This window comes from Entelurus aequoreus, linkage group LG24 (genome assembly GCF_033978785.1).
Source record: "Entelurus aequoreus isolate RoL-2023_Sb linkage group LG24, RoL_Eaeq_v1.1, whole genome shotgun sequence".
Lineage (NCBI taxonomy): Eukaryota > Metazoa > Chordata > Actinopteri > Syngnathiformes > Syngnathidae > Entelurus > Entelurus aequoreus.
In genome coordinates this window covers 24,554,914-24,571,890 of record NC_084754.1, presented here as the reverse complement: position 1 = coordinate 24,571,890, position 16,977 = coordinate 24,554,914, and the positions used below count along the sequence as shown (strand labels likewise).

Below are 16,977 nucleotides of genomic sequence, written 5' to 3'. Positions count from 1 at the left end.
ACTGAGGAGACACATTTTTTAAGCTTTTCAGGTGGAATTCTTTCCCATTCTTGCTTGATGTACAGCTTAAGTTGTTTTTTCTTGCCCTGATGTGGGATCTGAGCCGAGGATGTCGTTGTGGCTTGTGCAGCCCTTTGAGACACTCGTGATTTAGGGCTATATAAGTAAACATTGATTGATTGATTGATTGATTGATTGATGATAACTCATCACACATTTTCAATGCGAGACAGGTGTGGACTACAGGCAGGCCAGTCGAATACCCGCACTCTATTTACTACGAAGCCACGCTGTTGTAACACGTGGCTTGGCATTCTCTTGCTAAAATAAGCAGGGGCGTCCATGAAAAAGACGTTGCTTGGATGGCAACATATGTTGCTCCAAAACCTGTTCTTAAACAATTTGCTCACAAAGTGGTGACCCTCGCCCCATCCTTGTTTGTGAATGACTGAGCATTTCATGGAAGCTGCTTTTATACCCAATCATGGCACCCACCTGTTCCCAATTAGCCTGTTCACCTGTGGGATGTTCCCAAATAAGTGTTTGATGGAGCATTCCTCAACTTTCTCAGTCTTTTTTGCCAGCTTTTATCAAACATGTTGCAGGCATCAAATTCCAAATGAGCTAATATCGGCAAAAAATAACAAAGTTTACCTGTTCGAACGTTGAGTATCTTGTCTTTGCAGTCAATTCATTTGAATATAGGTTGAAAAGGATTTGCAAATCATTGTATTCTGCTTTTATTTACTATTTACACAACGTGCCAACTTCACTGGTTTTGGGTTTTGTATGTTTGTTGCCGTTACAAGCCCTGATTGCTTAGTTCAGTGAGCTATGACCGACCTACATCTTTTGGTCATGCTCATCTGCAGAACATGTGACAAAACTTAAACTGGTCACCAACACTTATAGACAAACAACCATTCACATGGATATTCCCCAATAAACTGAACGTTAATGCTAATACACATCAACAAAACCAACCATGCCCCATTTCCTGTCTCATGATGTGTGATTGATGGAGGTACATTTTCTAAGGTTATATAAATACATGGCCAAATGCTTCCTGGATGAAATTAATTGGAACCGAAAGGTCCTCATTCAAAAGAGCATTATCTGGGGGATCTGTCTGATATGTCTGTTCTAGAAATAGGACCCACGGGCATTACTTTGACCTAACCAAACACCAGGCAATATGAAATGTTTTAGTTTGTCTGTCTCATCTGCTGAAAAAAGCAGACTTCTATCAAGCCTTTTGTGATTTATAAAAACATTTATGAAATATATTCATCTTTACTGCTATTCCCAAATGAATTACTTGTTTATTTACTTTTTTCAAGCCGAGCTCTTGACTTATATAATCAGAGAAAAGCACAATTATGGGAGTCTGCTCCAAGAATAAGTTATACGTTTCATTTTATGATGAATTCCTCACAATAGATTTGGAATTTAATTATAATTACCTCAATTAAACAAGCTGATATGCAATCATCCTAAAGATATGTTGGTTCTGACGGGTGTTGCTTTTGGGGAGTGTAATTATTGTGTGGTAGTCATATGTCAGCAGTGAACTCCACTTAAATCTTATGATTTAATTTCCTTTGGCTGTCTCATTGCATCTTGTTGAATAATGCTGGTAAAAGCTGCACAATTATAAGTGACTTTTGCAGACATCACCTTATGTTTGTATGTTTGTGTGTTTGGATGCACACCTTTTTTTTGTACCCCCTTTTTGCAAAAGCCATCAGCTGAGATAATAGAAGTCAACGTGGCCTGTGCGTTTGTGCCTCTCTTGGGAACATTTGTCTTTGATTAGAGAGCAGTGGAGAATGGCTGACTGCACAGGCACCTTAATTGTCTTACTGAATCACTGCACTGTGACTTCTGACAGTAAAGCTGACATGACTGCTTGACTCTGCTCTCTGGAGTGCAAATGTAGTCAATTATGGCCTGCAGCTGATAGTGACATTCCCATGTGTGGTTGTAACAGATTTAACATGAGTGAACTACATTTCAGTGTTTCTTATTTCATGTCTTGATAACCAAAAATATTAAACAGTAATGTACAAATTATTTAATTTGCATTATTCTTATATACCGTACAAGTGCAACACACTTACATTGCCTTATTCCTATTCAATCTCATCTAAACTATTGCTGTCAAGCAATTTAAAAAAATAGCAATCAATTATGATCAGTTATTAATAAATATTTTCATAATCTTACCTAAAAATGCTGAGGAAATCCCTCGACTCAAGGTATGTTCATTTAAATTCATTAAATTATTATGATATATATATATATATATATATATATATATATATATATATATATATATATATATATATATATATATATATATATATACACTACCGTTCAAAAGTTTGGGGTCACATTGAAATGTCCTTATTTTTGAAAGAAAAGCACTGTACTTTTCAATGAAGATAACTTTAAACTAGTCTTAACTTTAAAAAAATACACTCTATACATTGCCAATGTGGTAAATGACTATTCTAGCTGCAAATGTCTGGTTTTTGGAGCAATATCTACATTGGTGTATAGAGGCCCATTTCCAGCAACTATCACTCCAGTGTTCTAATGCTACAATGTGTTTGCTCATTGGCTCAGAAGGCTAATTGATGATTAGAAAACCCTTGTGCAATCATGTTCACACATCTGAAAACAGTTTAGCTCGTTACGGAAGCTACAAAACTGACCTTCCTTTGAGCAGATTGAGTTTCTGGAGCATCACATTTGTGGAGTCAATTAAACGCTCAAAATGGCCAGAAAAAGAGAACTTTCATCTGAAACTCGACAGTCTATTTTTGTTCTTAGAAATGAAGGCTATTCCACAAAATTGTTTGGGTGACCCCAAACTTTTGAACGGTAGTGTGTATGTATATATATATATATATATATATATATATGTATATGTATATATATGCATATGTATATATATATATATATATATATATATATATATATATATATATATATATATATATATATATATATATATATATATATATATATATATATATATATATATATATATATATATATATATATATATATGCATATATATATATATATAGGTATATATATATATATATATATATATATATATATATATATATATATATATATGCATATATATATATATATAGGTATATATATATATATATATATATATATATATATATATATATATATATATATATATGCATATATATGCATATATATATATATATATATGTATATATATATATGCATATATATATATATATATATATATATATATATATATATATATACCTATATATATATATATATGCATATATATATATATATATATATATATATATATATATATATTTATATATATACTGTGTATGTGTATATATATACTGTGTATGTGTATATATATATATATATGTATATATATATATACTGTGTATGTGTATATATATATATATATATACACATACACAGTATATATATGTATATATATATATATATATATATACACATACACAATACTGTATGTATGTATATTAGGGCTGTCAAAGGTAACGCAATAACTATGAATTTCAATAACGGCAATAATCTTTTTAACGGCCGATTAATGCGAACACTTCCATTTTGACTCTCGAGCCATGCTGTAGCGGGGGAATTTGGCTTCAGTTCACTTGCAACTGATAAGCCACAAGCAAGCAGAAATGGATAAAAGAAAGTCTACCTTATGTAAACATCAGGCTCAAAGCCATGGCAAGTTGTTCTCCCGACAAGCAAGGAGTATTTTACACTGGGAGAAGAGGCGACATCCTTGCAGAAAACGCCTGCTGCATGCGCGGTTCAGAGTTGGGTGGTGCTTCACTTCCATGTTCAGATTACAGTTAAGGTGCAGTTATAACAAAACATTTAGATTGTTACTGACTAATTTAGTAAGTAAGATGACATAAAAGGGGCAACACGGTTGGAAAGGGGTTAGTGCATGTGCCTCACAATACGAAGGTCCCGAGTAGTCCTGAGTTCAATCCCGGGCTCGGGATCTTTCTGTGTGGAGTTTGCGTGTTCTCTCCGTGACTGCATGGGTTCCCTCCGGGTACTCCGGCTTCCTCCCACCTCCAAAGACATGCACCTGGGGATAGGTTGATTGGCAACACCAAATTGGCCCTAGTGTGTGAATGTGAGTGTGAATGTTGTCTATCTATCTGTGTTGGCCCTGTGATGAGGTGGCGACTTGTCCAGGGTGTACCCTGCCTTCCGCCCGAATGCAGCTGAGATAGGCTCCAGCACCCCCCGCGATCCCAAAAGGGACAAGCGGTAGAAAATGGATGGATGACATAAAAGCGCAACAGACATGAAAGATGGTCGGCAGGATGTCAAAAAAATACTATTGCAAACAGTCGATCCAACATGTCAAGACACTTTCTCAAAACAATCACACACGTTTCCGGCTTCAAAATAAAATCGCTACGCTATACATCCCGTTTTACTACATTTAGAGTTTCTCCTGAATGTACGGCTTCATATTAGCCACCACGCCTAACAAAATGAAGTAATATAATGTATTGTAACGTCCAGAAGAAAACTAACAAAGTTTGACTTTCTTTTTAGCTTTTATTGCCAATTTTATGATAAAAACGGGCCCAATTCCAACAAGTATTTCCTCCGTGCACACACGTCTACCTCCATGCTTCACTTTTAGACACACAACACTTGTTCATTCTCCGCCGACACGGTGTGTTCACAGATCTTGGGAAAAATGACCACCATAACACACTAACATACACATTAAAACCAGCAGGTAGTTAGTTACAGTATGAATGGCTATATATTGTTTATCATTTGCGCACTATGGACTAATGATGCACTGAAAATTTGGCCAGAAAAAGACGTAAATTTAATATATTTGAGATATAGCCATCTTCACAATTTAAGATGACACTGGTGGCATTTAATGAGGGAAAGGCTGCCAGCAACGCGAAGCAAGTGTGACGTCAGGCTCTCTGCGGCTCACTTTTCGTCACGGACATGGCGCGTCAGACGTATCTAAACAGAGTCTTTAAACACGAGTACAGTCGCCAATAACTCCAAAAATAGATGCTAGATTTGTAGCCAGTTCTTTTCATAAAAGAAAGAGTGACTAAAAGGATTTGAGAAATCGCTAAAAAAAAAAAAAAAAAAAATTCTTCACAAAGTACATTGTACAATAAGCAGCAACAATTTAAAAACAGAACAAAACAATGTTATGAAAGAAAAATATGTATATGTTAATACTATACTTAATAATAACATATTTGTTTAAATGTATATTCCATTTTTTTTGCCTTTTTAAAGAATATATGCATCATAGCGAATCATACGATGATGTCATATCGACCACGCCCCCACCACCAGAGGTATTTTGGCAATTTAGGGGAATCCCTGACATTAACAAAATAAAAATGTCTTAAGTTACGATCAGAGATGTTTTGTAATTTTATTCTGTGATACTTGTACCTAGATAAATGCAAATACATCAGTGGTAGAATATGAGGCTGGCTGAAATATTGTGTAAATTATTTTATAAAATGTTCTGGTCGAGTCCTCAATTACAGAATGATTAGTAGGCTCAATATTACATTTCATTAATTAATAGAGAAGGTTAAAACATTGTCATGCAGCAATATGAAGACCATTAACTTGTACAACATGTAATGTACAGAGTATCAGAAGCATTTATTCAGGTAGAAGTATCACAGATTACAGCTATGATAGACCCCCCCCCCCCCCCCACACCCCCGATGGATCACGTTGGCGTATTAATGAAACACTTTGTAGATTATTGTAATCATGCTTTGACTGTCAAAAGACGTTTAAAAATGTAACATGTGACATTTCTGCCTTTATACTGTAAAAGTCTTTACTACGCTGTACTACGTGTTATATTACGCGTTCCCCAAGTTAATAGTAGCTTCGGTTCTATCAGAACGCCAAAAAGACAATTCAACTTGACTATCAGAGGAAGTCAAAGGGTCAAAATAAGGTATCCGTATGTGACCTTGCAAACGTATCTGTCAAGCTTGTCACTGACAGTTTGGTTATGTTTTGGTTTTTCCTCTGTTTGTGTTTTATTTCCTGTCAGCGCTCTTATTTTGGTTCTATTTCCTGCCCATCTCCCTGAGCGCTCGTTTCCCTCACCTGTTCCTGATTGGCAGCCTGGCACACTTGGTGGCAATTGCCAATCAGGCTACTATTTATACCTGCCTCGCCCTCCAGTCAGTGCTTGAGGATTGTATGCTGTAGATTGTCTGCTGTCTCCAGTTTTCCTGGAATCCTATTGCCTGTCTCCTGGTTTGTGTTTTTTCCCTGCATTTTTTACATCAAAATCATGTTTTTCTGCATCAAACCTGCCATCTCTGCCTCTTGGGGTTCGTCACCAACACCTCCTGACAGTATCTCTAGTGTTGCCAGACTGGTAGAGTGTTGGAGGTCTCCTCCCAGAGTGAACTGGTCGAAGCTACACCTCTTGGGGAGTCCTACCAGGGCCGATGGCAGGTTTTCTTTCAGTGGCAATGGTTCCAACAGGCCTCGCATCTCTGATCTCAGAACATCCATCCACAACTTGTCTCCCTTCCCCGGCGAGAGGAGGCAGATTCAAAGTCCGACGGTTTCATTAAAATAGTCAAATCAGGCTCTTCTGAATCAATTCGTCGACTATTCTTAGACACCCCTAACCTGACTCTCGCCAGACCCTTGTAGTTCGCTGAGCTCAACACGAGGGTCTGGGCTCGAAGGCATTGCAAACTCCTTCCAGATAGCAAAAAATAATGAACCAATCAGGATCACCGGGCGGGATTTCATTGATGTGACTTAGCGCCGAAGGGACTGTTTGATTCAAACAACAATGGCGGCACGGAGCGAGGAGTCGTGTGCTGACATTGATTTTGCTATTGCAACTGTTTTGCGACATCGATTGGATATTAATTATTTAAAAGATGAACAGAGAACGGTTTCGAAGGCGTTTATTGGTGGCTAGGATGTTTTGGCTTTTCTTCCGACTGGGTTTGGATTTCCCAGCGCCGCTCTCATCAGCGTCACGGGTTGATTTCGATGTGAGTTGTTGAAGTAGCACGTCATTCAGGATAACGGACATGTGGTTTATCCATCCATCCATCCATCCATCCATCTTCTTTCGCTTATCTGAGGTCAGGTCGCGGGGGCAGTAGCCTAAGCAGGGAAGCCATGACTTCCCTCTCCCCAGCCATTTCATCCAGCTCCTCCCGGGGGATCCCGAGGCGTTCCCAGGCCAGCCGGGAGACATAGTCTTCCCAACGTGTCCTGGGTCTTCCCCGTGGCCTCCTACCGGTCGGACGTGCCCTAAACACCTCCCTAGGGAGGCGTTCAGGTGGTTCAGGAGATGCCCGAACCACCTCATCTGGCTCCTCTCTGAGCGACGGCTTTACTTTGAGCTCCTCCCGGATGGCAGAGCTTCTCACCCTATCTCTAAGGGAGAGCCATGCCACCCGGCGGAGGAAACTCATTACGGCCGCTTGTACCCGTGATCTTGTCCTTTCGGTCATAACCCAAAGTTCATGACCATAGGTGAGGATGAGAACGTAGATCGACCGGTAAATTGAGAGCTTTGCCTTCCGGCTCAGCTTCTTCTTCACCACAACGGATCGATACACCGTCCGCATTACTGAAGACGCCGCCTGTCGACCTCACGATCCACTCTTCCCTCACTCGTGAACAAGTTCAAGTACCTCGTAGTCTTGTTCGCGAGTGGTTTATCCAATCACATACAATGATTTTTTTTACAAGGCCCCGCCTTCTGAAATACATCTATTGAGAACTCCCAGATTCTTGTGTGGAGCTCAGCGAACGACAAGGACCTGGCGAGAGTCAGGTTAAGACACCCCTAGAACATTGCAATCATGTTGTCACTAAACCACTGTCATATTAAATCAGTCACAAATAGTAAATATAACACAACCATATCCATGCTTCTTTGTCACCAGGTTTATGAGAGAGGAACAAACGTGGAGCAGTTTGTGACCCGTTTCCTACTGAAGGAGTCAGCCAATCAGATCCAGTCTCTTTTGAACTCTGTGGAAAGTGCTGTGGACGCCATTGACGAGCAGCACAGCCAGTCCGGGTAAGCTGGCGGCACAGTGCGCATGTAATCAACGTGTGTGATTAATATTGTTTAAGGGTAGTGATGGTGAAGACTTTTCAGACCGATGGGTGAAGCTTGTGAAATCAGTTATTTCCATTCCATTTCAGTCATACTCCTGCCAAGACAAGTCCTCGAGTGTCAGAGAAGTGTCATGACAACGTTGTCCCTGATTATCCGCCAAACAACAAAATCAGTGCCAGGGGAGCTGTCAGGACCATCAACACTGCCTCAGGTGCTACACACACACCAACGCACACACACGTGTGCACACACACAGCTCCTGATATTTCATGGGCGAAGTCATCCATCATGTGCTCGTGTGATTACCTTCACACCAACAATCATTAGCATGTAGATGCTCAACTGACGCCCAGCAGTTTATCATCCACTTAACTCAGATGCACACATGAATTTATGCTCTAAGCTATGTCCGAGGACATTACATCATCATCCAATTATTATGACTGATAAAAAACATAACCAAGATACATCACTAAAGATATATCAATATTTTGTTGACTTTTAGTGCATGGTGGCTTTTTCTGATGTTGTTGCCTTTTAGAAAGTTTCTAAAGTTTCTGGCCAGGGGGAGCCCTTGGTCTTTCCAACCTGTCCCTTACATTTACCGCAGTCGGTCCATGTTGTCCGCTTGTTTACTTGACTGTTTGTGATTAATTGTGTAAAACTCTGCTGGTTGGTGACTTGACGTATAAGGTGAGCAATGGAAGGCAGAAAGGAAAATAATCCTCAAAATGTTGAGTGCTTTGTTTAAAAGATGTTAAAGGACAGTTCTGTTTGTCCCTTTTCTGTTAACAAATACAGACTACTGACACTCCCGAGAACCAGTGTTTTCTGCAGTTGACGACTTTTGTTTTTGGTTTTATTACTTTTGTCAGAGTTAGACATTTTAAGAAAAAAAACATCTCTGTTATGCAAAACACAAATTTCCACTGCACAGGATACTGGTTCTCAGGAGGATAAGTCAAGGCAATAATCAAGGTAATAATGTGTGGGCTTCCCCAAAGCTAGCTTTAGGTCACATTCTTTTTAATCTTTACATAGCGCCTCTTAGTGACATCATCACAAGACACAGCATCAGTTTCCACAGTTACGCTGGTGATACATACCATAAATTCCAGACAAACGCAACTTTTTTTTTTCCTACACATTAAACCTTGCAATTTATAAAACGGTGCAGCCTTTTTATGGATTTTTGTTGCTGACGTTATAATGCAAATAGTTGTCAGAAAAAAAAGCAAATACACTAAAAAGGTGTTATTGTTTGTGCTGTGATGCCATCTTTTGGACGAGTTTGCTTAATGCAGGTGCTGCAGAGTCCTTCCATTTTATTGCTTTCAACCGGAAGTAAAAGTGCTGTTTTGTCTTCTGGCCGTCCATAGCATTTCTACTTGTATGGATTCTTCATTCATTATTCCAAGCATCGTTTGTAAGTTTGGCAATACAACTAAAACTGTTTATAATTACTAAACCGTCCCATTCGTGTTGTCTGTAGGAGTGATTTCATGCATATTTGTATGTGCTATCTTAATGTAATCAAGGGAGTGTCGTAAGCATTAGCTAATATGCTCTGTATGAAAAGAGCTACTGTATATTAATACAGTTTTGATTGCTTTGACTAGGAATGGCTATAATGTTGAGAAAGCTTACATAGGCTCAAACAGAACATGTGGATTCAAGGATTCAGCTTAATTTGTGCATTACATCATCACAATAAAATATTTTTATATTCCATATCATGTTAATACATTTACTGCACTGCTGTTTTGACAACGTGTAAACAATAGAGGCTCAGCCAGCTATACAGTAATCTTTTTTGTTCAAGTTGTTTGATTAAAATTCAAGCATGTTTAACACATAGAATTTCCTTTCTTTCATGAAGACAAGAATATAAATTGGTGTATGGCCTTATTCTGATGACTTGCATTGATTGGGATCAGACAGGATTAACAGCAGTGCTGATAACTTCCACATTTTCAAATTTACAATGGGGAGGAGAAAAAATGTCCTCCTTTCTGTTTTTGGCATCCTATTTGTCCAGCTTCCATACTCGTTTTTTACAAGAAAAACATTGACGCCAAACTCCGTAGCTTACTAGCTTGTGTGCGCTGGCTTTCTGATATTCTTATTTCGTTAATACAGGCAGGATAGAGCAGCGCTTTTATTGAGAAGACAGGAACTATGCGGTCGGTCTTTAGGCTTTTGACAGCAGGTTCGTGGCAAGAGTCTGTTGGAATAAAAAGTGTTTCTCGCCTTCCTGCCGGTCGTTTTTTTTCTTAGTACTAAACCAGCGTCATCCCATAAGTTGTTTGGGTGCCGTGAATGTCAATCAAGTGATGAAAGTGACGTCATAGTGAATATAAATGATATCTACATGTTTAGGTCTATTTTTTTTTATTGCCTGGCTGGCAATCGACTGACACACCCTCCGCGATCAAGTTTAATATATATATATATATATATATATATATATATATATATATATATATATATATATATATATATATATATATATATGTATGTGTGGTAAAAAATCACAAGACTATTTCATCTCTACAGGCCTGTTTCTTGAGGGTTTCCTCAATCGTCAGGAGATTTTAATGGAAGCATTCACATACCATGGTTTATATAGGGCACAGAGCGGGTGGGTACAGGCAGGCGTAGGGGCGTTGTGATTGGCTCATGTGTTACCTAGGAGGTGTTTCCTTCTGCGACGGCATGCTGATACAATTTCGCTGCGCTTGTTGAGGGATGACAAGTCTGGACTGTATATAATAAACAGTTTCTCTTTTAAGCATAGGTTGCATCTTTTATTACCACTGTTGTAAGGTGTGCTGGATGCAAGAATTTGCCATGTTATCGAATATTCAACATTATTGTTTTTGAGATTCCAAATGTGTTTACTGAGTTCTGTAGTGTTCGGGGGGGTGGCTATTTGTCGAATTCGACAAAGCCACCCCCCCGTACCAAAAAGCACTTGATGAAAGCGGATACAAATTCACCCTCACCTACGAACCCACGCCAGGAAACCAACAAAAAAGGAGCAGAAAACGAAACAACATTATCTGGTACAACCCCCCATACAGCAAAAACGTCTCAACTAATATTGGCCACAAATTCCTCACCCTGATCGACAAACACTTCCCCAAAGGCAACACCCTAAGAAAAGTATTCAACAAGAACAACATTAAATTGAGCTACAGCTGCATGAACAACATACGACAAATCATTTCAAACCACAATAAAGCAATTGAAAAGGAGCCGTCCACCACCAGGCAGAACGACTCCAAAACCGACAAAGGCTGTAACTGCCGCAAGAAACCTGATTGCCCTCTCAACGGGGGGTGCTTACAACCATCAGTCGTTTACCAAGCAAAGGTAACACGCAAGGACATTAACACATCCGACACATATGTAGGATTAACTGAGGGAGCATTCAAAACCAGATGGAACAATCACAAAGCCTCTTTCAGAAGCAAAACCTTACGGAACACTACAGAACTCAGTAAACACATTTGGAATCTCAAAGACAATAATGTTGAATATTCGATAACATGGCAAATTCTTGCATCCAGCACACCTTACAACAGTGGTAATAAAAGATGCAACCCATGCTTAAAAGAGAAACTGTTTATTATATACAGTCCAGACTTGTCATCCCTCAACAAGCGCAGCGAAATTGTATCAGCATGCCGTCACAGAAGGAAACACCTCCTAGGTAACACATGAGCCAATCACCACGCCCCTACGCCTGCCTGTACCCACCCGCTCTGTGCCCTATATAAACCATGGTATGTGAATGCTTCCATTAAAATCTCCTGACGATTGAGGAAACCCTCATGAAACAGGCCTGTAGGGATGAAATAGTCTTGTGATTTTTTCCCACACATACATATTACGCTCTACCACAGTATCGAGCACTATTTTTTTGGGGGATAATCTAATTAAGACATATATATATATGTATGTATATATATATATATGTATATATATATATATATATATATATATATATATATATATATATATATATATATATATATATATATATATATGTATATGTATGTATATATATGTATGTATGTATATATATGTATATGTATATATATATGTATATGTATATATATGTATATATATGTATATGTATATATATATATATATGTATATGTATATGTATGTATATATATATGTATATGTATATGTATATATATATGTATATGTATATATATATGTATATGTATGTATATATATATATGTATGTGTATATGTATATACATGTATATATATATATGTATATGTATATACATGTATATGTATATATATGTATGTATGTATATATATATATATGTATATATATATATATATATATATATGTGTATACATATATATGTGTATATATATATATATATATATATATATATATATATATATATATATATATATACTTTTGAACGGTAGTGTGTATATATATATGTATATGTATATATATATATATATATATATATATATATATATATATATATATATATATATATATATATATATATATATATATATATATATACATATACATATATATATATATATACACTACCGTTCAAAAGTTTGGGGTCACATTGAAATGTCTTTATTTTTGAAGGAAAAGCACTGTACTTTTCAATGAAGATAACTTTAAACTAGTCTTAACTTTAAAGAAATACACTCTATAGATTGCTAATGTAGTAAATGACTTTTCTAGCTGCAAATGTCTGGTTTTTGGTGCAATATCTACATAGATGTATAGAGGCCCATTTCCAGAAACTATCACTCCAGTGTTCTAATGGTACAATGTGTTTGCTCATTGGCTCAGAAGGCTAATTGATGATTAGAAAACTCTTGTGCAATCATGTTCACACATCTGAAAACAGTTTAGCTCGTTACAGAAGCTACAAAACTGACCTTCCTTTGAGCAGATTGAGTTTGACTCACTTTGAGTCATTTACCACATTAGCAATGTATAGAGTGTATTTCTTTCAAGTTAAGACAAGTTTAAAGTTATCTTCATTGAAAAGTACAGTGCTTTTCCTTAAAAAATAAGGACATTTCAATGTGACCCCAAACTTTTGAACGGTAGTGTATATATATGTATGTATGTGGGTATATATAGAAAGCCTATACATATGTGAGTACATATTGTTATAATAATATAATGAATATATAATTATTAATTAGTATATTGGTTATTAAGAGTATGTGAAAGTTTGCTTCCGTTACAACCTCCTTAAGGTTTGTTAATTAATCAGAAATATCAAGCAGCTAAAAAGCGTCGAACATGGATCAGTGTGGAGAGAGTGTTTTACATTTTCCCATCAAAACTTTTAAAGGATGGGTGTCATTTTGATTTATTCATGTTGATTGGACATTTTGTATAATATCCACAAAGTTCAATGAGCAGGTTGTGTTATGTGTGACCATGTTTGTTGAATTTTTGTACTGGTTGATTATTTTTCTGCACCGTGACTATAGAAGGTTGTTTGGATTAGGTCATATATGTAAATCCTGTACTTCATAACTGTAAAGCAGAAAATTAATGGCATATATACTTTTGTTGGCGAAAAAGGTGATACAATGACAGCAATCAGAACACTGGATATTTGCATATGATATGGTTACACCGCTCCTGGCCAAGTTGTTTATTGAACTCATGCCGTCTCATGGGACAAATTAAGGATGCCGGCGGGCCACATTTGGCTTGCATGCTGTAGTTTGGACACCCCTGTTGTAAACCATTCTAATCAGCTAATTACCTTAAAAGGCTTCCTCGAGCCTGTAGTCCGTTTTACAAGCCAATACAATCACGGGGATGACTGCTGACTTGACAGTTGTCTAGAAGACAGTTATTTATACCCTTCACAACGAAGGTAAGCCACATTATGGCTAAGCAAGCTGGCTGTTTACAGAGCGCTGCTTATGCATATTAACAACAAGTTGAGTGGAAGGGAAAATGTGGTCACAAAAGTTGCAAAAGTAATACAACGGGGATAACCACAGCCGTGTCAAGCCAAACCCTTCAAGTATTTGGGGAACTTCACCAAAAGTGAACTGACCCTGGAGTAGGTGCATCAAGAACCATCACACACAGATGTATCAAGGAATTTGGCTACAAATGGCAAATCTAAAATTTTGAAACATATTTCCAGGGCTAAGGAAAAAAATAAGTGCACATTGCTCAGTGGTCCAAAGTCCTCTTTTCAGGAGGTTTACACTTCATTTTTGAACCCAGAGTCTGGAGGAAGAGTGGTAATGCACACAATCCAAGATCCTTGACGTCCAGTGTAAAATGTCCACAGTCATGTTATCTGCTGGTGTTGGTCTACTGTGTTTTCTGAACCCTAAAGTAAACACAGCTGATTACCAGAAAGTTTTAGAGCATTTAACGCTGCCCTCAGCTTTCTGGAGATGTGGAATTAATGTTCCAGCAGAACTTGGCTCCTGCCCATACTGCCAAGAGCACCAAATGCTGGTTGGATGACCATGTTATTATTCTGCTTGAATGGCCATCAAACTCACCAGACCTGAACCCCACAGTGGAGTGCCAAGAGGGAGACAAGCGATAGGATCCTAGCAAAGCAACTTTGGCTTCCATAACATGTGAGCAGTGAATAAAAATGAACATACTTTTCAGCTCACATTTCTATATTATTTTTTGTTTTTGTTTTCTAACACTGTATTGTTTCAAGATGGTGCTAAAAGCTAAAATCATCAAACAATATTATTGCAATATATCCACTTATATATCTGCAATTTTCCATCCATCAATCCATTTTCTATTTATTATACAACTGAAACCGAATCGCCTTTAAATTTTTTAGATCTTTGTTGCATTTTCTTCTTCACCTTCCCATTGAATGATTTCAATTCTGTTTTTACCATTTTATCAGCTTAAGTCAAACAACATTAGATCGGTTTTCTTTCTTTCTGTTAGCGTGTTAATGTTGGCTGACATAGAATAGAATATAATGCCTTTTATTGTCACTATACACAGGTACAATGAGATTAAAAGCAACTCCAGTATCAGTGCAACAGTCTATAAATATGCAAAACATAGGAAGGAAAGAAAATAAAAATAGTGCAAAAGGAGGTAAGGTGCACAGTCCAGTCCTGAGAACAAATATTCTAAATGTGTTGTTTAAATATTATACTATATACATATATACAGAAGCATTCAGACTGGGTGGAAAGTAAAAATTGCACACAGAGAGGTGCTAAACTATAAAATCAGTGCCTATGAGAGTTCACCGTGGTTATGGCTTTAGGAAAAAAATTGTTCTTGAGTCTGTTTGTCTTAGACCTGATGACCCTGTAGCGCCTTCTTGAGGACAGGAGGTCAAACAGGTCAGAGCCAGGGTGGGAGCTGTCTTTGATAATGTTGATAGCTCTGCTGAGGCAGCGGGAGGTGTAAATGTCTGTCTATGTTGCGAATGTTCAGCGGTTTTTATCAACGCTGTCATTGATCCAGTGAGTGATCAGTACAAACAAGGTGTGCAACCTATAGTCTTTCAACATCACCTACTCTTCATCATGAAGAAACACTGCACTTCTTTGAGCACTAAAACAATGTCATGTGAGGTCATCTGAATAAACTGAGGTCCCGAACACTTTGGCGATATGCTCACTTTAACACAATATTGCGAGGCTGGCCCATCTTAACACAGACTTACAGTAAGTGCACAACGCAAGTTATATTCGCAAAGGTTTTGCTGAACACTATTATGTGGGGCTGGAACATAATAGTTTCTATAAATCATGTTTTATTATTGGGTGTCTTGGACGTTGATGTGGAAGTGATGTTGCTCTGGTTCTTGAAATAGCCATGACGTAACACTCTTAAAGAGAAAATTAACTTCTAAAAGCAATGTGTCACATATGAATGACAAATTATTTCATACCTCGTTATAATAAATGGAAGGGAGAAGGAAGAAGTAAATATAGATAGAACTGGTGTAGAAAAAAGTGTGTGGGTCCTCAAAAAGCAATAATTGATTATCAGCGGGAAAAATTATATAATGATGATATACGATGGTAAAATACACTTACATGACCTTTGACCCCAGCCTCCTCTGGTATTTTGGCCAAAATATCCATACAATTAACGGCAATCCTTGAAAGATTGACAATGTGTTTACTAACATGACAGTTGGGCCCTTAAAATAAATAACAATTTGATCTTTGACCTCAATTGGCCATGTTGTCATATAGGCATACAAATTGACGATAAATAATACAGAGTATTAGTTACGGAAAACCCCTTTAAGCCAAATCAATTTTGGTGTTATTGTCTCATGTATGACATACCATCTCAATAAAATGTAAGAAGTAATAACATTTCTATATTTCCAACTACACTATATAGCCAAAAGTATTTGGCCACCCATCCAAATGATCAGAATCAGGTTTTCCTAATCACTTGGCCCGGCCACAGGTGTATAAAATCAAGCACTTAGGCATGGAGACTGTTTCTACAAACATTTGTGAGAGAATGGGCCGCTCTCAGGAGCTTAGTGATTTCCAGCGTGGAACTGTCATAGGATGCCACCTTTGCAACAAATCCAGTCGTGAAATTTCCTCGCTCCTAAATATTCTTTGTTATAAGAAAATGGAAGAGTTTGGGAACAACAGCAACTCAGCCACCAAGTGGTAGGCCACGTAAACTGACAAAGAGGGTCAGCGGATGCTGTAGCGCATAGTGCAAAGACTTTCTGCACAGTCAGTTGCTACTTCATGCGACCTTCCAATTAGCCCACGTACAGTACGCA

At 37.5% G+C, this 16,977-nt stretch overlaps 1 protein-coding gene across 4 annotated transcripts in view; it reads left to right on the top strand.

Moving 5' to 3' along the window:
• The window catches only part of LOC133641621 (N-terminal EF-hand calcium-binding protein 2-like), a 172,744-nt gene that overhangs the window by 48,555 nt on the left and 107,212 nt on the right, over positions 1–16,977 (top strand). For all 4 annotated transcript variants that reach the window (XM_062035480.1, XM_062035479.1, XM_062035482.1 and 1 more), the window contains 2 exons: positions 8,007–8,143; positions 8,272–8,396. In XM_062035480.1, the coding sequence (XP_061891464.1) occupies positions 8,007–8,143; positions 8,272–8,396 (262 nt within the window). The remainder of the gene's footprint in view (positions 1–8,006; positions 8,144–8,271; positions 8,397–16,977) is intronic.